This window comes from Hyperoodon ampullatus (genome assembly GCF_949752795.1).
Source record: "Hyperoodon ampullatus genome assembly, chromosome: 1".
In the NCBI taxonomy this organism is placed as follows: domain Eukaryota; kingdom Metazoa; phylum Chordata; class Mammalia; order Artiodactyla; family Ziphiidae; genus Hyperoodon; species Hyperoodon ampullatus.
In genome coordinates, this window is record NC_136914.1 from 117,779,410 (window position 1) to 117,802,796 (window position 23,387).

The 23,387-nt window shown below is 37.1% G+C and overlaps 1 protein-coding gene across 2 annotated transcripts in view; it reads left to right on the forward strand.

The window, feature by feature from the left end:
• ERO1B (endoplasmic reticulum oxidoreductase 1 beta) overlaps positions 1–23,387 on the forward strand; it is a gene marked incomplete at both ends in the record, with an annotated part of 61,373 nt that overhangs the window by 35,678 nt on the left and 2,308 nt on the right. The window contains 9 exons of one of the 2 annotated variants that reach the window (XM_079712704.1): positions 2,381–2,501; positions 2,639–2,685; positions 10,142–10,153; positions 12,044–12,070; positions 15,432–15,524; positions 15,637–15,883; positions 16,705–16,774; positions 18,987–19,073; positions 20,073–20,206. In XM_079712704.1, coding sequence (XP_079568830.1) covers positions 2,381–2,501; positions 2,639–2,685; positions 10,142–10,153; positions 12,044–12,070; positions 15,432–15,524; positions 15,637–15,883; positions 16,705–16,774; positions 18,987–19,073; positions 20,073–20,206 — 838 coding nt within the window. The remainder of the gene's footprint in view (positions 1–2,380; positions 2,502–2,638; positions 2,686–10,141; positions 10,154–12,043; positions 12,071–15,431; positions 15,525–15,636; positions 15,884–16,704; positions 16,775–18,986; positions 19,074–20,072; positions 20,207–23,387) is intronic. The other variant, XM_079712703.1, reaches the window with a different exon arrangement.

Below are 23,387 nucleotides of genomic sequence, written 5' to 3' on the forward strand. Positions count from 1 at the left end.
GTCAGTATAGGTCAGGGGTTGACAAACTTTTTCTTCTGTAAATGGGCAGACAGTAAATATTTTAGGCTTTGTGAACCATATGGTCTCTCTTGCAACTGCTCAACTCTGCCATAATAATGTGAAAGTGGCACATAAGCAAATGAACATGACTTGTGTTCCCATAAAACTTTCTTTACAAAAATACACAGCAGACCAGACTTGGCCTGTGGGTCATAGTTTGCTGATACCTTCTGTAGGTTAACAAAACACCTTTTTCATGATTTGAAAAAGTATTAAAATTTTTAAAACAACTTCTGATTTGGGAATTAAGGGAATACACACTAAGAACATTAAGAACGTAAGTTTACTTAAGTACTTTAAAAACTGATATGATTGATTTTACTCATGTGACTTTCTACTCCCTTAGAGTATATTTTAAATCCATATACTTTAATATTTGAATCCAGGGTATTTTTTTTTTCTTTGTTGGTTGTTTAATTGGGCGAAGAGGTTGATACTAATTCAATCTTCACATTCATAGATGACTGTACGTAAGTGTAAGCTTATGTGCATGCACATACGTTCTTTATACACGTGTGTATACATGTATATGCCAATGGGTATATATTTATGATATTAATATTTCTAAAGCTTATACATAACTGAGTCAGTTTTGCAAGTGAACTTAATTGAGAACAGCTCAAAGGAATTTAAAATATATAACAGAAATTAGTGAATTGTAAAACTTAAAATTTTACTGTAAAATCCATATTTTATTAACTAAATGATTTGAATTTTTATTTTTCAATTAAGATTTTTTAAATTATTGTTTTAAGTCCTGATCAATAAATGTCCTTCAACAGTTTCTGTTCATCCTTCTGTAAGTTAACGTTTTCTGTGCTTTAACTTATTTAGTGGAATATCTATATAATGTTAGTGCTGGAAATAGAGCCAGTATTCTTCAAAATCATGTTTTCATTGTCTGTAAGTTAGATACCACTCATTTAGTAATGATAAGTTATGATTATCTTTGTACTCTTTATACATCACAAAAGTATCAGGTAGTTTTTGAAAGGCATGGATCAGGACGCTGCTTTTTTTTCCCTTAAGATTATGGATCATCTCAATCTACGGTCATTGAATGGCCAATGAATTTTTTTTTTTTTTTTGCGGTACGCGGGCCTCCCACTGCCGTGGACTCTCCCGCCGCAGAGCACAGGCTCCGGACGCTCAGGCTCAGCGGCCATGGCTCACAGGCCCAGCCGCTCCGCGGCACGTGGGATCCTCCCGGACCGGGGCACGAACCCGCGTCCCCTGCATCGGCAGGCGGACTCCCAACCACTGCACCACCAGGGAAGCCCCGCCAATGAATATTTTTGACTGATAGGTAATGAAAGCAAGAGGGGCCATATTTTAATGACCATGTTTGTCCCTGTTTCAAGTCAGGTGTCTATATACCATTGATTTAATACCGTGACACCAAAAATTAGGAAGCATGTACATAAAAGAATACATCCATGCCAACATACATAGCATTTCAGCTTATAGGTGGTATTAGCATAGATGTGTGAAGCATAGTCATTATAATTTTTCTGTAGATCGAAAAGCGTGTGCTTCCCTTTTCTACCCAGAATGTGACCATTAAGACCATTTTTCTTTATCTTTTGTATCCCCCAGAGATCTCTATCAAAATGTTGTCCAAATAGTGGAGATCTAGTAATACTAATTTGAGTTTCAACACAGAAAATCGTTATTTAATTTTAAATGTGTTAATAAATTCTTGAAGTTGTGCCTACTCACCAATATGTTAACCAATTAATATGTTAACCAATATATTAACATTGGTAAAAATAAATTTGTAACTTTTTTTTACTACAACATTGTGTAACTCTATAAATGATCAAATTTGAATCACAAAGTTACTGCACCATTTACTTCGTAAGTCCAAGTAGAAAGTATCAGGGAAATCTTTTTTTTTTTTTTTAGATATGCAAACAAAATAAATGTTTCAAGTATGTGTTTAGGTAGATATATACATAGGGGGGCAATCACATAAAATATTAAGAACAGGTTATGATTCTGTTAGGTCTTTTCAGTCCTAGTGGTTAAAACTTAAGAAATGATTAATGCCTCTAATAAGGTAAAGCCTGTTACATTCCGTAAGAGGGCATTGAGCGTCCAAAAGAAAGTGAGCAGTTATTTTTCCTCTCTCAAGTTCAAGTTATTTTAAGTCCTGGGTCAAGGACAGTCACAAGTGTGCTAACCACTCTACCATTTAAGTTGGAGATGACTTGAAAGCGTAGCATTTCTCTAACCTTTGGATAGTCCTGTTTGCTTTGTAATGGTAAATTTTAGATAAATAGTGAAATGTGGATGGTTTTATGAATTGTTTCTTGTTCAGATGAGAGATCTCCAGCTGCTCAGTATGTAGACCTTTTGCTGAACCCTGAGCGTTACACTGGCTATAAAGGGTCCTCTGCGTGGAGAGTGTGGAACAGCATCTACGAAGAAAACTGTTTCAAGTAACTGGAGGGGGTAGGGGAAAGAGGAGGATTGACTAGAGGGAGGGTGGAAGAAGGGGAATACTTGTTTCTCTTGGAAAAAATTACATCAAAATGTCAAACCATTTTACGTTTGAGTTTTGTATTTTCTTTTTCAGGCCTCGATCTGTTTATCGTCCTTTAAATCCTCTGGCACCCAGCCGAGGTGGGTTTTTGATACATTTTCACGGTTTTAGAAATTGTTTACAAGATACCTTTGTAATTATATGTTGAGAAAATTTTCAACTATTTTATATTTTTGCTTAATTTGAATGATCAAAAGTATAAGATTAGTTCATAGTTAGGTCTCAAGATTTCCACGTTTTATATAATTACTGTCACTTATTGACTGCCTGATACGTGCCAGGCCCTACATTAGGAGCTATATATAAAATAAATTAGAATAAATGAGTAATCTATATATATTAGAGGTTCCTGAGGAACTGGTAAAAATCTAAATGCCCAGGCCCTGTCCCATACCAGTTGTCACAGTCTTTGGAATTTGGACCCAGGCATTGGTGTTTTTTAAGCTCTCCAGATGATTCCAGTATGCAGCCGCTTTCAGAACCACTGACTCATAGCATGCTTCTCCGACTTCAGTACGCATACAAATCTCCTAGGAGCCTTGTTAAATACAGGTTCTGGGGCTTCCCTGGTGGCGCAGTGGTTGAGAGTCCGCCTGCCGATGCAGGGGACACGGGTTCGTGCCCTGGTCTGGGAGGATCCCACATGCCGCGGAGCGGCTGGGCCCGTGAGCCATGGCCGCTGAGCCTGCGCGTCCGGAGCCTGTGCTCCGCAATGGGAGAGGCCACAGCAGTGAGAGGCCCGCATACCACAAAAAAAAAAAAAAAAAAAAAAAAAAAAAAAAATACAGGTTCTGATTCTGTAAGTCGTGGGTGAGACTCCCAGGTAATGCCCAAGTGCTGATCCATGCACGACACTCTGATTCAGAAGGATGCAGAGAAGTATCAGAAAGTTAGGTTGCGACTTTGCCACATCAGGCTGTTGAGCACATGAAATGTGACTAGTGTGAAACTAAATTTTACGTCATTTTAGTTCATTTCAATTTAAAAACTGAAGTAGTATAAAATATTTTTGCCATTAAACAGAACCTGATTGTTTTGGTAGAACTACTTTAACTCTTGCATCACAAAACAAATTGTTGATGTACTGCAGTGCATGTATACTTTTTGCTTTTTAAAATGTGGATATTAGAAAACATAACAAATTTTTATTAGAAAAAAATTTTAATTACATATATGGCTGTTGTTATAGTTATATGGGACAGCATTGTCTTACATAGTTGGAGTTTATTCAATATAAAATTATTAGGCGTATCCTCAGTCTATTCTCAACGAGGACTCAAACCCTGGGAGCAGCCCTGTGATTGACGTGCCATTCTAATGCTTTCTTTAGACCAGGATTGATTTAGGAACTTGAATTTCCTGGTCTAGATTCATCTCTTTAGGCATTTCTCAGAACGAGAGTGACTTAGGAAGTTTGAATGAATGGACTGCTCTCAGATGTGCACTCACAGTATGGCCAATAGTTTTCCCAAATTCATCCTGAAACTGCTTGGGCAAGATAATCGGAGTGTGAAGAAGGTGTGCATGGCTTCTTATCCTTTGTCTCTTTTACTACTTTTACCTCATAACTTTTACATTTTCAACTTAAATGTTTTTATTATACAAGATTTTATAAAAATTGAAACAATGCAAAAGTTATATAAAGTAAAAAGGGAACGCTTCCCCCACCCCTACCTGCCTCCACACACTTTTTCTTTTCCGTAGTACAGAGTTTGGAAGGTATCCTTTCAGACCTTTTCTATGATCACTTACTCCTTTTTTTTACATCTTTATTTTTTTGGCTGTGCTGGGTCATCATTACTGTGCGTGGGCTTTCTCTAGTTGTGGCGAATGGGGGCTACTGTTTGTTGCAGCGTGCAGGTTTCTCATTGTGGTGGCCTCTCGTTGCGGAGCACGGGCTCTAGGCGTGCAGGCTTTAGTAGTTGTGGCTCGCGGGTTCTAGAGCGCAGGCTCAGTTGTGGCGCACGGGCTTTGTTGCTCTGCAGCATGTGGGATCTTCCTGACCAGGGCTTGAACCCGTGTTCCCTGCGTTGGCAGGCGGATTCCTAACCACTGCATCACCAGGGAAGCCCTTTTTTTTTTTTAACATCGTTTTTGGAGTATAATTGCTTTACAATGTTGTGTTAGTTTCTGCTGTATAATAAAGTGAATCAGTTATATGTATACATATCTCCCCATATCCCCTCCCTCTTGCGTCTCCCTCCCACCCTCCCTATCCCACCCTTCTAGGTGGTCACAAAGCACGGAGCTGATCTCCCTGTGCTATGGTGCTGCTTCCCACTAGCTAGCTATTTTACATTTGGCAGTGTGTTTATGTCCAGGCTACTCTCTCACTTCATCCCAGCTTACCCTTCCCCCTCCCTGTGGCCTCAAGTCCATTCTCTACGTCTGCGTCTTTATTCCTGTCCTGCCTCTAGGATGGGACCTTTTTTTTTTTTTTTTAGATTCCATATATATGGATCACTTACTCTTAAAGCAGAAAATATAATTGTTCATTTAATAAAAGCATCAAGTCCTAAGAAATACTTCATTTCCATATTATGATAAACTAGAGACATGAGGCTGTAGGAAAGATGAAGAGAGGAAGGAGAGTGCATAGAGAAAAGGATGGAGGGAGGAAAGAGGAGCAGAGAAAAAACAAGTGTAGAAGAGGGAGACAAAAGACTAGGTAAGGGAGAGAATGGGTCCTGGGTGACAAGTGGGTACCCCAGGAAGTAATGCAATAGCTCTCACTAATGCTGTTTATATGCTTTCTCCATTGAAACCACCAATTGTTGATTAACAGCTGTTTAATTTTTTTTTGAATTTTATTTTATTTTTTTATACAGCAGGTTCTTATTAGTCATCCATTTTGTACACATCAGTGTATACATGTCAATCCCAATCTCCCAATTCATCACACCACCACCACCACCCGCTGCTGCTTTCCCCCCTTGGTGTCCATACGTTTGTTCCCTACATCTGTGTCTCACTTTCTGCTGTGCAAACTGGTTCATCTGTACCATTTTTCTAGGTTCCACATATATGCGTTAATATATGATACTTGTTTTTTTCTTTCTGACTTACTTCACTCTGTATGACAGTCTCTAGATCCATCCACGTCTCTACAAATGACCCAATTTCGTTCCTTTTTATGGCTGAGTAATATTCCATTGTATATATGTGCCACATCTTCTTTATCCGTTTGTCTGTCGATGGGCATTTAGGTCACTTCCATGACTTGGCTATTGTAAATAGTGCTGCAGTGAACATTGGGGTGCATGTCTCTTTTTGAATTCTGGTTTTCTCTGGGTTTAGGCCCAGTAGTGAGATTGCTGGGTAATATGGTAATTCTATTTTTAGTTTTTTAAGGAACCTCCATACTGTTCTCCATAGTGGCTGTATCAATTTACATTCCCACCAACAGTGCAAGAGGGTTCCCTTTTCTCCACACCCTCTCCAGCATTTGTTGTTTGTAGATTTTCTGATAATGCCCATTCTAACTGGTGTGAGGTGATATCTCATTGTAGTTTTGACTTGCATTTCTCTAATAATTAGTGATGTTGAGCAGCTTTAATGTGCTTCTTGGCCATCTGTATGTCTTCTTTGGAGAAATGTCTATTTAGGTCTTCTGCCCATTTTTGGATTGGGTTGTTTTTTTAATATTGAGCTGCATGAGCTGTTTATATATTTTGGAGATTAATCCTTTGTCCGTTGATTTGTTTGCAAATATTTTCTGAGGATTGTCTTTTCATCTTGTTTATGGTTTCCTTTGCTGTGCAAAAGCTTTTAAGTTTCATTAGGTCCCATTTGTTTATTTTTGTTTTTATTTCCATTACTCTGGGAGGCAATCAAAAAAGATCTTGCTGTGATTTACATCAAAGAGTGTTCTTCCTATGTTTTCCTCTTAAGAGTTTTATAGTGTCCGGTCTTACATTTAGGTCTTTCATCCATTTTGAGTTTATTTTTGTGTATGGTGTTAGGGAGTGTTCTAATTTCATTCTTTTACATGTAGCTGTCCAGTTTTCCCAGCACCACTTATTGAAGAGACTGTCTTTTCTCCATGGTATATCCTTGCCTCCTTTGTCATAGATTAGTTGACCGTAGGTGCATGGGTTTATCTCTGGGCTTTCTATCTTGTTCCATTGATCTATATTTCTGTTTTTGTGCCAGTACCATATTGTCTCGATTACTGTAGCTTTGTAGTATAGTCTGAAGTCAGGGAGTCTGATTACTCCAGCTCCACTTTTTTCCCTCAAGACTGCTTTGGCTATTCGGGGTCTTTTGTGTCTCCATACAAATTTTAAGATTTTTTTGTTCTAGTTCTATAAAAAATTCCAGTGGTAATTTGATAGGGATTGCATTGAATCTGTAGATTGCTTTGGGTAGTATAGTCATTTTCACAATATTGATTCTTCCAATCCAAGAACATGGTATATCTCTCCATCTGTTGTTATTATCTTTAATTTCTTTCATCAGTGTCTTATAGTTTACTGCATACAGGTCTTTTGTCTCCTTAGGTAGGTTTATTCCTAGATATTTTATTCTTCTTGTTGCAGTGGTAAATGGGAGTGTTTCCTTAATTTCTCTTTCAGATTTTTCATCGTTAGCATATAGGAATGCAAGAGATTTCTGTGCATTAATTTTGTATCCTGCAACTTTACCAAATTCATTGATTAGCTCTAGTAGTTTTCTGGTGGCATCTTTAGGATTCTCTATGTGTAGTATCATGTCATCTGCAAACAGTGACAGCTTTACTTTTTCTTTTCCAATTTGTATTCCTTTTATTTCTTTTTCTTCTCTGATGCTGTGGCTAGGACTTCCAAAACTATGTTGAATAATAGTGCTAAGAGTGGGCAGCCTTGTCTTGTTGCTGATCTTAGAGGAAATGCTTTCAGTTTTTCACTGTTGCAAATGATGTTTGCTGTGGGTTTGTCATATATGGCCTTTATTATGTTGAGGTAGGTTCCCTCTGTGCTCACTTTCTGTAGAATTTTTATCATAAAAGGGTGTTGAATTTTGTCAAAAGCTTTTACTGCATCTGTTGAGATGATTGTATGGTTTTTACTCTTCAATGTGTTAATATGGTGTATCACATTCATTGATTTGCGTATATTGAAGAATCCTTGCATCCCTGGGATAAATCCCACTTGATCATGGTGTTTCATCCTTTTAATGTGTTGTTGGATTCTGTTATTTTTGTTGAGGATTTTTGCATCTATATTCATCAGTGATATTGGTCTGTAATTTTCTTTTTTTGTAGTATCTTTGTTTGATTTTGGTGTCAGGGTGATGGTGGCCTCATAGAATGAGTTTGGGAGTGTTCCTTCCTCTGCAGTTTTTTGGAAGAGTTTGAGAAGGATGGGTGTTAGCTCTTCTCTAAATTTTTGATAGAATTCACCTGTGAAGCCATCTGCTCCTGGACTTTAGTTTCTTGGAAGATTTTAAATCACAGTTTCAATGTTATTACTTGTGATTGGTCTGCTCATATTTTCTGTTTCTTCCTGGTTCCATCTTGGAAGTTATACCTTTCTAAGAATTTGTCCATTTCTTCCAGGTTGTCCATATTATTGGCATAGAGTTGCTTGTAGTAGTCTCTTAGGATGCTTTGTATTTCTGCAGTGTCTGTTGTAACATCTCCTTTTTCATTTCTAATTTTATTGATTTGAGTCCTCTCCCTCTTTTTCTTGATGAGTCTGGCTAATGGTTTATTAATTTTGTTTATCTTCTCAAAGAACCAGCTTTTAGTTTTATTGATTTTTGCTATTGTTTTCTTTGTTTCGATTTCATTGATTTCTGCTCTAATCTTTATGATTTCTTTCCTTCTGTTAACTTAGGGTTTTGTTTGTTCTTTTTTCTCTAGCTCCTTTAGGTGTAAGGTTAGATTGTTTATTGGAGATTTTTCTTGTTTCTTGAGGTAGGCTTGTATAGCTATAAACTTCCCTCTTAGAACTGCTTTTGCTGCATCCCATAGGTTTTGGATCATCGTGTTTTCATCGTCGTTTGTCTCTAGGTATATTTTGATTTCCTCTTTGATTTTTTCAGTGATCTCTTGGTTATTTAGTAACATATTGTTTAGCCTCCATGTGATTGTGTTTTTTTCCCTGTAATTCATTTCTAATCTCATAGCTTTGTAGTCAGAAAAGACGCTTGATATGATTTCAGTTTTCTTAAATTTACTGAGGCTTGATTTGTGACCCAAGATGTGATCTATCCTGGAGAATGTTCTGTGCGCACTTGAGAAGAAAGTGTAATCTGCTCTTTTTGGATGGAATGTCCTATAAATATCAATTAAATCTATCTGGTCTGTTGTGTCATTTAAAGCTTGCGTTTCCTTATTAATTTTCTGTTTGGAAGATCTGTCCGTTGGTGTAAGTGAGGTGTTATCTGTCCATTGGTGTAAGTGAGGTGTTTAAGTCCCACACTATTATTGTGTTACTGTCAATTTCCTCTTTTATAGCTGTTAGCAGTTGCCTTATGTATTGAGGTGCTCCTACGTTGGGTGCATAAATATTTACAGTTGTTTTATCTTCTTCTTGGATTGATCCCTTGATCATTATTTAGTGTCCTTCCTTGTCTCTTGTAACATTCTTTATTTTAAAGTCTGTTTTATCTGCGTATTGCTACTCCAGCTTTCTTTTGATTTTCATTTGCATGGAATATCTTTTTCTGTCCCCTCACTTTTAGTCTGAATGTGTCCCTAGGTCTGAAGTGGGTCCCTTGTAGACAGCATGTATATGGGTCTTGTTTTTGTATCCATTCAGCAAGCCTGTGTCTTTTGGTTGGAGCATTTAATCCATTCACGTTTAATGTAATTATCGATATGCATGTTCCTAGTACCATTTTCTTAATTGTTTTGGGTTTGTTTTTGTAGGTCCTTTTCTTCTCTGTGTTTCCCACTTATATAAGTTCCTTTAGCGTTTGTTGTAGAGCTGGCTTGGTGGTTAATATTCTTAACTGTGTTTCTTCCACACTATTCCTGGCTTCCACAGCTAGCTTTCCAACAGCTTTTTTCCAAAAATGAAATTTTCTGTCAGAATTCCACATGTAAAGCTAATCAAGACAGGGCTGCTGTGCAGCCTGAAAGCCCAGCCTTCTGGCCTCTCCCCCACATCTAGGCAGCCCCATAACCCCTGCAGGGATGCTTTCACTGACTAGAGTTTGGGAAGTGCTTTTATTAAGGTGAATATGTGCTGAGGAGCAGTAACTTAAGAAAGAAAAGTACTCCAGTCTGGAAACACATGTTCAGAGAGTTGTGTGCATAATGATTAAAGGAGTGACTGTATATTTGTTAATTATTGAAACTAGTGGTCTTTATGATTGTTTAGTTACTCTCTGATACTATTTATTGCATAAAACATATGTGAAAATCTTGTACTCTTTGGCCTATATTCTTATTAAGAAGTCTTATTTACAGGGTAACTACACACTGAGCAAGGTTCATGGTATAATTAATAGTTTAACACATAGTAAGTTTTAATCCCATAAATAAATAGGATTGGAATCTGAACTGTGTAAGACATTTTCTAAAATCTTGTCTATTATTTTGTCTTTCAGGAGAAGATGATGGTAAGTTAAAAGTCTCATTTTATGTTTGCTTCAAATGTAGAAGAAATGCCTTTAATGATCAAAATTTGATTTTTTCCTGTTTTTAATTCAAAAGAAAGTATCCTATTTTTTTCAGAAAATAGCTACCAATCAATGGTGGCCAAAAAAATAAGAGTGTTTTTTATAGTTTAAAGTTACCCTATGTTAGGGACTTCCCTGGTGGCGCAGTGGTTAAGAACCTGCCTGCCAGTGCAGGGGACACGGGTTCTATCCCTGGTCCGTGATGATCCCACATGCTGTGGGGCAACTAAGCCTGTGCGCCACAGCTATTGAGCGTGTGCTCTAGAGCCCACAAGGCACAACTACTGAAGCCTGTGTGCCTGGAGCCCGTGCTCCACAACAAGAGCAGCCACCGCAATGAGAAGCCCGTGCATTGCAACAAAGAGTAGCCCCCGCTCTCCGCAACTAGGGAAAGCCTGGGCACAGCAACAAAGACCCAACACAGTCAAAAATAAATAAATAAATAAATTTATTTTAAAAAATAAAGTTGCCCTATGTGTCAAGGGCACTGTGATGGCATTGTAAAGGATAGAAAAATGTATAAAACATGCCTTCCCTCTAGGAGCTAAAAATATGTATAGTAGGAATGATCAGCACTGTACATAAGTGATAATAAAGAAGTATTACATACATAGTACAACAGTAGGTGGTGTAGCTCTTCAGAGGTAGAACAGATCCTGCCTCACTGGGAAAATTTACTGGAGGAGGTGGCATTTGAGATGGACTTGAATGATGGACTGATTTAAAGCCTGTAGAATTGGATAGTGTGGGCTACTTGGATGACAGTATGGACCAAGGGGTTGAGAAAGGAAAAACAAGGCATGTTTGGGGAGTGTAGGAAAGACTTTCATATATGGGGTAATTTAAAATTAGAAAGATGAGTAGAGGCCAGATTATTGAGGACCTTAGGAGCTAGACTTTTCCTGTTAGCAGCTGGGGCTTTTTGAGTAAACAAGTGAGATAATGAATGATGTTTTGTGTAAGAGTATCATCTGAGTAAGAGTATGTTGAATGAATGATTATCTAGGAAGATGTTTGTGTTGTTTTGCTAAGGGTGAAGACTCTCAGGAGGCAAAGTAATTCCCCACCATCTAATTTGTCCCCTGGACTCCTTGCTCAACTCACCTACGTGTTGAGTTTTTATCATCATGCTTTGCTTTTCGCAATTAAAATAAGGATGAGTAACTTAGGAAGTATATTAACTGTTTTTATCTTTATTGACTGCCATTTTTCTTTTCACTCAGAACAATATTGAGCTAGAAATAGTTCTTTTAGCATAGTACACAAGAAAGGCCCCTTCATATTCTGGTTGTTAACTTTTCTGAAGAATTATTTTGAAAATTTAGGGAACTTTTTAATTATCTCTTAAAACTTAGTAGTTTTAGATAATTGAGGAAATATATTTAGGTTTATTGCTCAGGAAAAATGGAATTAATAATTTGATTTTCATATTAATTATAATTCACTTTTTTCTGGAAGTTTTGAATAATGCTATGGTTATCATCAAAAGCAAATTTAAGATTGTTTCTCCTCATACTTATGGATATTTAAGCCTTCAAGTGAATAAGGTTTACATAATATTTTGACTGGAAGTTTTCTCAAAAATTTTACAAGTCAAAATGTCATTTATAAGAACTTTTTCCCAAAACTACTTCAGTAACCTTTGGACTTTATTTTCTAGAACCATATGCCTATTTTTCCATTACACATGAGCAGTGGACATATTCCTTAATCTGTCATGAGAAATATTTTATAGACTTAATTTATTCTTATTTCTGAATGACCATTTAAACATTTTCACCCAATTCTGTGTGTGTGTATAATTTTGATTGTTTTTGTTTTGTTTTTTAGGAGAATCGTTCTACACGTGGCTAGAAGGTAAATTTAATGTCTGCATTTTAAATTTATTGGCATCTTGCAAAAAATGAATTTATTTAATATATATTTGTAAGTTTTAGGATTCATTAAATCTTGACAGTGTTTGAAAGAAAATAACATGTTTTAGGTTATTATAGTTTAGGATAAAATTATTTGAAAATTTTGAGGATACTGGTCAGTTAAAAACCAGTGTTGTGGAAATATACAGGGCAGATGTGGTCATGAGGGTTCCAGAACTGGTTCCCAGTTTTATTTCCATTCTGTATGTAATACTCATCCAAACTACTTTTCTAGTAACCGCTATGCAAGTCTGTTTTTTTAAGTAGAGGCATTCTTTTTGGAAGGAAGTACTTTTTTTTATATATGAAATTAAGGGAAGATGAATTTGAATTCAGAAGGTTTTAAACATGTTTACACATATAGTCTAAACTTGTCTAACTAAAGGATAAAGTAATATAGATCCCAATATATCACATACCTTTGCATTCTTATATTTTCTAGTGTTGAAATTATGAAACGTTATTAATGGAAAGCTGAAACATTCTAGGATTTTAACAACTTTGGTTAATAACTGGATATATGATGCTTTTAAAAATTTTACCAAATTGCCATTAATTTATGAAACCAAAAGTTCAAATATATTAATGAAAGATAAGCAAGTTGAATGACACTGGAAAATGGATATTTCATAGCCATAACCTTATAGGAACTCTACTGAGTTAAACTAAGCACTTAATTCCATTTTATCTTTGTTAATCAGTCGTGTTAACTTATGAACGTGATTTCTCTTTGTTTTTTAATGAACTTTTTTTCTTTTTTTTTTTTTTTGGCTGTGTTGGGCCTTCATTGATGCACACGGGCTTGCTCTAGTTGCGGCGAGCGGGGGCTACACTTTGTTGCGGAGCACGGGCTTCTCGTTGTGGTGGCTTCTCTTGTGGAGCACGGGCTCTAGGCATGCGGGCTTCAGTAGTTGTGGCACGTGGGCTCAGTAGTTGTGGCTCGCGGGCTATAGAGCTCAGGCTCAGTAGTTGTGGCGCCCGGGCTTAGTTGCTCCGTGACATGTGGGCTCTTCCTGGACCAAGGATTGAACCTGTGTCCACTGCATTGGCAGGCAGATTCCTATCTACTGCGCCACCAGGGAAGCCCAATGAACTATTTTTTTTTTTTTGGCGGTACGTGGGCCTCTCACTGTTGTGGCCTCTCCCGTTGCGGAGCACAGGCTCCGGACACACAGGCCTAGCGGCCATGGCTCACGGGCCCAGCCGCTCCACAGCATGTGGGATCCTCCCGGACTGGGGCACGAACCCGTGTCCCCTGCATTGGCAGGCGGACTCTCAACCACTGCACCACCAGGGAAGCCCCAATGAACTATTTTTGATGTGCAAATACTGCTAGGAATTATACTGATAAATGGCCAATGTGGGAAGAGATGCTTGTCTTTGTTTAATTAGCTTTATTTTAAGAGCACAAATTGTGAAAAGTAGTATTTAGGTTAAAAGAGGTGGTCAGAGACTCTGCATATTGATCATGGAGGATGAGAATGAAATTTATGGGCAGTATCGGATTCTAGGGTATACTATATCAACCACTCTCCTAATATCCTATTGATGGTAGTCTCTGAATATTGATACACAGTCCAACGAGCACTCCTATTTATAGGCAACTGGCTCAACTTTTCTGAGATTCAGTTTCCTGATCTGGGGCACGAGAGTGGCACTAGCCATCCAGCTTACCTACACCGTAGATGATGCCTGTGAAAACTGCTTCGAAAATCACTAAACAATGTACAAATGCCAAATAATAGTGTTACAATATATCTAGCCCTTTTGTGAGAGAAAAAGTTATATATTGATGTCCTGTAATTCAGTTGATGAAAATGAATTTGAATGAAATTAAATCCAGAAGAGGAAGAGGAGAACCACTTTCTAAATTGAATAGTTGGATTTCCCAGGCATTAGGGCTGGCAGCAGACCGCAGGCAGGGAGCACCTCTCCAGCACTTTCTGCTAAGAGTGTTGTGTGTCTTCTTGGTGCATTCACTTGGCTCATCTTTTATTATTAAGATTTTGCTTGAAGTTACCTAATTTTCACAGTTTACAGAAGTACATATCTACTCCTTCCTTCCCTCTTACCACCCATGCCCTTTTAGGTAAGGGGCTTTGTGGGCTTTGCAAATTAGATTCCCTCCTAGTTTTCATGTTCTCATTTTTAGGCATATGAATTTTCATGAGCTTTGCTTTGCCTATTTTCCCTTCTCTTGTCTTTAGATATTTTACTGCTTAGAGAAGTAGGTTGGAAGGAAGAGAAAGTGAACTTCAAATCTGATCATTTTGGTACTTGATAACAGATTTGATTAAAAGTTTTACTAGAGAAGTTAATACCTAATGTTTTATCAAAGTTATTCACATTGTTTATATCCCTTGGTACCATAAACACTCAAATTTGGCCATATACTTTTATGAAGAAGCCACAAAATAGAACTGAATTTCTACCTTTTGGTCTCTATCCATGGTGATGAGAATGTTCTAGGAAGAATTCTGAATTAGCGAATGAGATCTCAAAATAATTATCTTTTCCTATTAGAAGCTACTTGCTTCAGAGCCATGGAGGCAGGGGTTGGATAGGATGGTGAAATTATCTTGACTTCTGTTTTGAGCAAAAGCCTGTGTGGCTTAAGAAGGCTACATAAAATAAATTTCCATCATATTCCTGAACTCCATCTTGATACGGTTTTACTCACATAGTAAATAATCACACTTTTTTTTTTTAATTGGCTGAAACTCCTGGATGTCTGTTTTCCAAGTTTTTGCTCCTTACCTGTGGAACATACAGTTAAGTAGAGTTAGAGAATTCCAGGGCAAAGGATTAATAGGAACCACTAAAGAATCTGGAGGAAGGAGAGAAATAGAATTCAGTCTCTTCTTCCTCCACTAACAAGTAGGTTCAAATAAAGAACATCTATAGGGAAAGGAAAAGGAGAAACAGCTATTGTTATGCCAAAGCAGTGACTTTATATCTGCTTTAGTTTAGCCTAAACCACAAAAAATCTGTGCTGTTGCCTTCTGGGTAACATGAGGACTTTTCCAAGTGCATCCATAGTGTTTGGACCTCCAGTAGCCCAGACATTTGTATCTTATTCTGCACTAAGTTATCATACTCAGTTAACTCCATTCTGAAGTCAGAATCTCATTTTATCTTCTAGTAATAGTATCTCAATCTAATTATTTTATATTAGTCCTTGATTTGTTTTTAATGTCCTCAAATCTTAACTTTAAAAATAAGCCCATGTACCTAATCCTCTTGATTCAGTATTTTTGTTATCTAAATGGATGTGATTTCTTTTTCAATATTTTTCTGAATAGGTTTGTGTTTGGAGAAAAGAGTCTTCTATAAGCTTATATCGGGACTTCATGCTAGTATCAATTTACATCTATGTGCAGATTATCTTTTGGAAGGTAATCAGATTTTTTCTATTAGTATAAAAATTGTTGGGGAAAAATACATGTTCTCTATAGAGCAAAAACCCTGTTTATTAAGAGTGTATAATATATTTCTCTTTCTCTTTAGAAACCTGGGGTAAACCTACCTGGGGACCTAATATGAAAGAATTTAAACGCCGCTTCGACCCTGTGGAAACCAAGGGAGAAGGCCCAAGAAGGCTAAAGAATCTGTACTTTTTATATTTAATTGAGCTTCGAGCTTTATCAAAGGTGGCCCCTTACTTTGAGCGCTCAATTGTCGATCTTTACACTGGAAATGTAAAAGAGGATGCTGACACAAAAACCCTTCTACTGAATATCTTTCAAGATACAAAGTAAGAATTGAATTGTCAGTGATCTGAAATTCTCCACTCTGTAGTTGAGTGAGGTAGTTCTTGAAATATTGATACAACAAAAACTGACTCCTGAAAATTAATTAGGAAGAGGGAGAATTAGAACTGAGAAGGAAAGTGTTCCATAGAATGGCAGCATTTTAAAGATATTTCTAAAAATGTTGACTGAAAAGCGTCTATAAAGCTTTGTTGCATAAACTTTCACACTTGAGAATAGGCTGTATTTTTAAATATAACTTTAAATTTTATGTAGTACCAAAATTTAACGCTACTTTAATGTTCTTTCTACCAATTTTGTATTCTTCCAGTTGCTACTTAAATTCAGATGGTAATAGGTGCTAGCATAAGGATAGATTACCTAAGAGGACATTAGCCTTACGTTCTACAATATAACCTTTAAAAAAAAATCCTGGGTGTATAAAACTGCACTTTACTGATTGTTAAAAATGAACACAGAGGAGAGTTGGGTTAAGAAATGTCTAAGGTAAATTATGCATTAAATTTTTAAAAATGTTTTAAAATGTTAAGAGTTTTGTACATTTTTTCACACAAATTGTTTTTAGTTAATTTTTTAGGTTATTTTTGTCACGTAATTTCTTCAAAACATTACACTCTCATAAATTACAAAGCCCTCTTTATCTTGCTTTACTCTTTGATTGAATAGTTTAAACTGTTTGCCACCTTCCCACGTTACCAAACCTTACACATGAGTAAATTCTGAATATTAAATATTTGTAGGGATAGAAAATTCTACCAGAGCTTGAATTTTTCATCTGTAGCTTATAATATTTTCATTTCATTAGGTCCTTTCCCATGCACTTTGACGAGAAATCCATGTTTGCAGGTGACAGAAAGGGGGCCAAATCGTTAAAGGTAAGAAATTCTTGGCTCGGGGACTGGGTGGGGAACAGTTTACTGGTTGTGTTTTAATCCTGTTCATCTGAACTTTCTTTCCCAGTTCACCATCTTGTTGGTCTGATTGGATTTTACTATAAATGGTACAAAAAGCTCTTTCTCAATTCCTTTCTCCTTTCTAGTTTGCCCAACTGCTTAGTGAATCCTCAGTCATACCTCTGACTAATGACACCTTTGTACATGTCTTTTCAAAAGGCATTATTTTGAAAGTTTTCTTACTTTCTTTTCTTTCATTTACTTATTGCTGTTTTGATGCGTCTTAAAAAAAATCATGCACTGTTAGCCACTTTGAAGGCAGTAAATAGTATGTTTTCTAATGTTTACTTTACAAAATGTTACGGTTTTGAAACTATTATGTTTTCGTCCTAATGGACTAACATATAAGGCAAAAATTACCTGTTGACCTGTGATGTCAGAAGGAGACTATATTTTAGGAACATTATGCAACTTCATGTTATAAGCACTTGGTTTTCATTTGCTTACAGTAATTAAGGAATACATTGTACCCTTACAGTGTTCACAAAAGTATTTGAAATTGACTGGCAAATAGTCTTCTACCACAGCTCCACAATTTTTTATATGCGATTCTGAAATCCAAAAAGCTCCAAAAACTGGAACATTTTTCTTATGTTTGGTACAAATTAATTTGTTAGCAAAACCTAACCTGAACTGGTGTAAGGATATTTGTAGTGTTTTTAAAAAATTCTGCTTTGTATGAATATTCTTACATTTTGTTGCAAAAACAATCATGTATTTGATTACAGGGTGTTGCCATACACTCTGGTGGGGTGTTTCATAATATATAGTGTGTGTACTACATTTCTAAAATCTCAAAAATTCTGAATTCTGAAACACATTTGGCCCCGAGATGTTTCAGATGTGGATATGCTACAAGAATGAATACACTAGTAAGAGTTCCTTGGTATTTCTGAAATGAAGTAATTTAGCCACAACTATATTTTAGTTTTGGAAGGTTGTTTTGTTTTATGGTTGTTTTAGAGGTATATTAGTATTACAGTATTTAACATAATGCTAATTCATTTTTGTAATGCTTCCTATTTTCTTAGTGTTTATACAAATATTATACTTCTGATCAAGACAACTATAATTACATATCTTTTTATAGATGAGGAAGGTAAGACTGAGAACAGAGTAAGGTTTCACAGCTAGCTTTCAAGTTATAAAATGCTGGAAATTTGGTTTCCTGTTTTTCAAAGGTGTAGAAAGGAGAATATAAGTCCATTTTTCCATCTGCTCCAAAGAACATGAATTACATGAGAATGGAGAGCAAAGGAGTTTTTGTGTTCTATTTATGTTGTCTTTCTTTTGGCCAAGGTATTGATTCCTCCAAACGCTTTAAGTTTTCGGGTGACTCACTCCAGCTCTTTGCAATAAAATGTTTACTTCAGTGCAATAAAATGATTTTTATTTTCTATGTTTGCCCTGTGAAAAAGATGAGGAAACTTCCTCTTAGCTAGTTTTGTCCTCAGAGAAGGTGAGACTGACCTTAGAGTCACAGAAACCCATGCACAGATGCTCACAGGCATCTAACTGCGTGGGAAACTAATACAGCAAAAGTCAAGGATCCAGTAAGCAAGCATCCCTGGAGAAGCTGCATTAGCAAATGTGGGGGACTGTAAGATCACAGACCCCTTGTATAGCCCTGTGATCATCGGTGCTGATGGGGAGTACATGTTATAAACATGGTGTGGTCCTAAGGAGAGAGAGATGAACACTGATTATTGTTCTAGGACTAGCTTTCTGATTTAAACTCACACAGAACAATGCATCAGAAATAAATGAAACATAATATAGTTGTATTTACCACTGGTTGTACACAGATATCAAATGGAAGCAGCAGTTAAGCTCCTTCAAAGTAAAAACCGTGTATTATTTACTTTGGTGTCCCCTGTAAGGGTACATGTTGGTGCTTTGCATGGAGTGGCCCCTCAAACAAAAGTTCGTTGAATTAATATGTAGAATGAATTTTATAAACTGCCATTAATGTTAGCTGTTTTATGTGCCATGTTGTGCTATACAAATTCAAATACTTCATTGTTGAAAAACACAACTCATTCATTAATAAGCTTCGAAACTTTTATTATAATTCAGGCAAATGCAGTTTAATTTTAAATGTCTGATTAGAATGACCATGTGTTCTGCTTGTTAGGAGGAATTCCGGTTACATTTCAAGAATATCTCCCGTATAATGGACTGTGTTGGATGTGACAAATGCAGGTTATGGGGGAAATTACAGGTTTGTGTGTAGTCTTCTGTTTTGAAACTATTATTAACCTTAAATTTCTCCACTGAGAAGTTGAAAGTTTTTACTAAAATGTCCTCATTGTTCATTGAATTAGAAATCCAAAGTGTGGTTTTTCTGTTTTATTCATAAAAACAATTAATATTAGACTCTGTTATATGTGTATGTATTAGGATGTTTTTCCTGTTATTGTAGGTTAATGATTTTAGTTTTATTGTATCTGTTTCTGTTGGTACAATCTCAGATTCATTTTTGGAGTTGGTGGTTATAAATAGAGTGTATTGGTATTTTATATACCTATATAAAAGGTAAAATATAATTATATAAGAAAATTAATTATCAAATTTTGGTCACTGAATTTGTATCAATGATCAAAAGAAGGAGGCCCCCTAGTCACAAAATAGGAAAGTTCTGCCCAGCAGGCCCATTTACCTAAATACTTCAGTGTAAAAAGGATTGTGTGATTGTTTTCTCTTATCTTTTTACGAAGATGATATTAAGTCATAGAAAGTCAAGAGACAGAATTTTTTTAATGGAGCCTACACTGAAATCAGATTTTTCTTTTTCTCTGTTGCTAATAATTGAGAAATTATTAAGTGTAGGTATCACTATACCTATAAACTTATACTAATTTCTAAGTTTTGAATTGTTAGGGGCTATAAAGAATGCTTTCAGAGTTACATATTGAACACTGTAATCCTAACGTGATATTTTCTACGTTAAAAAAAGGCATTTTAGTCATTTGGAATAGTAGGATATGTATCCAAAAAGTGTTAAACTATTCAGATTTCCTTAACAGCTTAGATAAATTTATCATATGCATAATCTGTGAGGAAGTAGAAACTATATTTTACATAGTTGAACATTTTGGTGAAAAGTGCAGTTCATATGAATTTCCTGACTTCTCATCACAGTGACTGAGTATTCCTTTAAACCTTTAAAGCAGTTATTACTGTATGAATTTAATTGAAAGTTTATCACTATTTTCTTTAGACTCAGGGTTTAGGAACTGCCCTGAAGATATTATTCTCAGAAAAAGAAATCCAAAAGCTTCCAGAGAACAGCCCATCTAAAGGCTTCCAACTCACTCGACAGGAAATAGTTGCTCTTTTAAATGCTTTTGGAAGGTAAGAACTGTTTTCATAGTGAAGACTTTTGATTCCCCTGCTGGTTTCAACAAACTGCAAAGATCATCCTCTTTGCTAAAGTAGTCTGTTTTGCTTTGTTTTATTGACAAAGAGGGAGCATTATTGTCATATAGTATCATACCTGCACTCACAAGCCAGTTTCTCTACAGGTTACAGGAAAAAGTAATAGTTTCAAATTGCCAGCATTTCCCAGTTTGCCTTCTCAATTTTGTGGGGAAATATTCTTCTAATAAAATTCTCTTTAGCTGGTTTTAACTCGTTCAAGTACAATAGCAGGAGTAAGGAGAGTTTGGCTCAGAAGGTGAGGAAAGAAAAAGACATTAAACCTTTCAGCTGCTCTGTGTCTTAATCTGAGGAGGCATTTTTCTTTCACTCATTCTTCCTCCATTGTTTTCTGTGTATGTACATACAGTTTGCTTTTTGTTTATACCACAGATGGTTTCAAAAATAATTTGAATTTGCCTAGATACATGCAGTACCAACTAAGTGAAGAATACAGAAGAGAAGGAAAAGAATCATAGAAAATCAGAGAAAACAATACTATACTGCCCTGGGAAAAAAGGCAAAGTCAAATCAAGGAAGAATTAAAAAAAAATAAAGAAAGAAAGAACAAAGTAATACAGAGATTATTATGTTTTCTTAACATGCATTTTTAAGTTAAAAAGAGGCAGTTAGGGCTTCCCTGGTGGCACAGTGGTTGAGGGTCCGCCTGCCGATGCAGGGGACACGGGTTCGTGCCCTGGTCCGGGAAGATCCCACATGCCGCGGAGCGGCTGGGCCCGTGGGCCATGGCCGCTGGGCCTGCGCGTCCGGAGCCTGTGCTCTGCAACGGGAGAGGCCACAGTGGTGAGAGGCCTGCGTACTGCAAAAAAAAAAAAAAAAAAAAAAGAGGCAGTTAAATTAAAATAAATGAATTGCCCCTTCCCCATCTTAATAGCAAAGATTTCACCTGTTGTTCCCCTGTATTTAAAGATGACCACGTAGGTTGAGATTTCAAACACAAGATAGACATAGCGTGTCCACTGGTAATTGGTGTTTCATGAAAAATTCAGTCCACCCACTAATGAGGCTTGTAGTAAGATAAAATAGGAGAAGCTGAATTTAATTATTTGAAATTTAAATGAAAAAAGATTTTAATCAATTTAAACACTTTTAATTGAAGAATAGTTGATGTACAGTATTATGTTACAGGCGTACAGTATAGTGATTCACAGTTTTTAAAGGTTATACTCCTTTTATAGTTACTATAAAATGTTGGCTATATCCCCCGTGTTGTACAATGTATCCTTGTAGCTTATTTTATACATAGTAGTTTGTACCTCTTAACCCCCTACCCCTATGTTGCCTCTCCCCAGTGGTAACCACTAGTTCTCTATATCTGGGAATCTGCTTCTTAAAATGTACTTAAATCTAAATAAAATTGAGAAAGAAGCAGATGTTAACTTCCTCAAAATTTCTCTGCATCTCACGAGGAATTATTCGCAAATGCAACCCTTCCAGCTAAGTTCTCTAACTAGAGCCTGCTAGTACCTTTTATTGCTCCCTAGAGAGTACTGGACTCAGAATCAGGTCCTAGCATTCTGGAATCCTGGCCCTGCCATTTACTGGCAGCATGAGCTCAGGTATATCACTCCTTTCTCCCATTTTGTTTCCTTTCTCTGTATAATGAAGAGGAGTAAAAACCTTTCTCACAGAGTTAACCTGAAGATAAAACGAGGTCCTGTGTGACACTTTTAAATCACAAGACGCTACCTGAAGTCCATGGCAGTGGTGGGCGTGGGGATGGTGATTTACAAACACCATTGGATGTTTAGTGCCCTAATATCTTCAGTACTTAAAAAATTGTCTTACTGTTTTTATGGCTAGACTAGATGTGAGAAACCTTTCTTTTCTTAAGGGTAATGACACTCAGGGTGGGATGGTTACACAAACAAGGTACAGCCTAATTTAATCTCCCTTTTCCTCCCCACGGAAAACAAATAACAGCCGTCTGCTTTTTAAATCTCTTTTAAAATATTAATCTTTCTTTCCCCCTAATTATTAAAGTAATTCATGGTCATTATAGAAAATCTGGAAAAACAAGTGAAAGTGTAATTTAGAAAATAAATTTAAAAATCACTCATAACCCTACCACCTAGGACGATTTCAACATTTGGCTTTTTTTTTTTTAAATTAATTAATTAATTAATTTATGGCTGTGTTGGGTCTTCGTTTCTGTGCAAGGGCTTTCTCTAGTTGTGGCAAGTGGGGGCCACTCTTCATCACAGTGCGCGGGCTTCTCACTACTGCGGCCTCTGTTGTTGCGGAGCACAGGCTCCAGAGGCGCAGGCTCAGTAGCTGTGGCTCACGGGCCTAGCCGCTCCGAGGCATGTGGGATCCTCCCACACCAGGGCTTGAACCCATGTCCCCTGCATTAGCAGGCAGATTCTCAACCACTGTGCCACCAGGAAAGCCCTTGGCGTATTTTTTTTTTTTTTTTTTTTTTTTTTTTTGCAATACGCGGGCCTCTCACTGCTGTGGCCTCTCCCGCCGCGGAGCCTGTGGACGCGCAGGCCCAGCGGCCACGGCTCACGGGCCCAGCCGCTCCGCGGCACGTGGGATGCCCCCAGATCGGGGCACGAACCCGTGTCCCCTGCACTGGCAGGCGGACTCCCAACCACTGCGCCACCAGGGAAGCCCTTGGCGTATTTTTTTTTTTTTTTTTTGCGGTACGCGGGCCTCTCACTGCTGTGGCCTCTCCCGCCGCGGAGCCTGTGGACGCACAGGCCCAGCGGCCACGGCTCACGGGCCCAGCCGCTCCACGGCACGTGGGATGCCCCCAGATCGGGGCACGAACCTGTGTCCCCTGCACTGGCAGGCGGACTCCCAACCACTGCGCCACCAGGGAAGCCCCCTTGGCGTATTTTTAATGTGTATTTTCCCACTACTTATATGTAAAAAATTTATGTACATGTGTGTGTGTGTACATATTTACAGAGTTAAAACCATACATTTTGTATGCTTTCTTATCCTGTTTTACTTGGCATTACGTTTAATCATTTCCCAATATTATTAAAATTTTTTTCATAAGTTATTTTTTTCTTTTTTATTGAGGTATAATTGACATACAGCATTGTATTAGTTTCAGGTGTCCAACATAATGACTCAATATTTGTATATG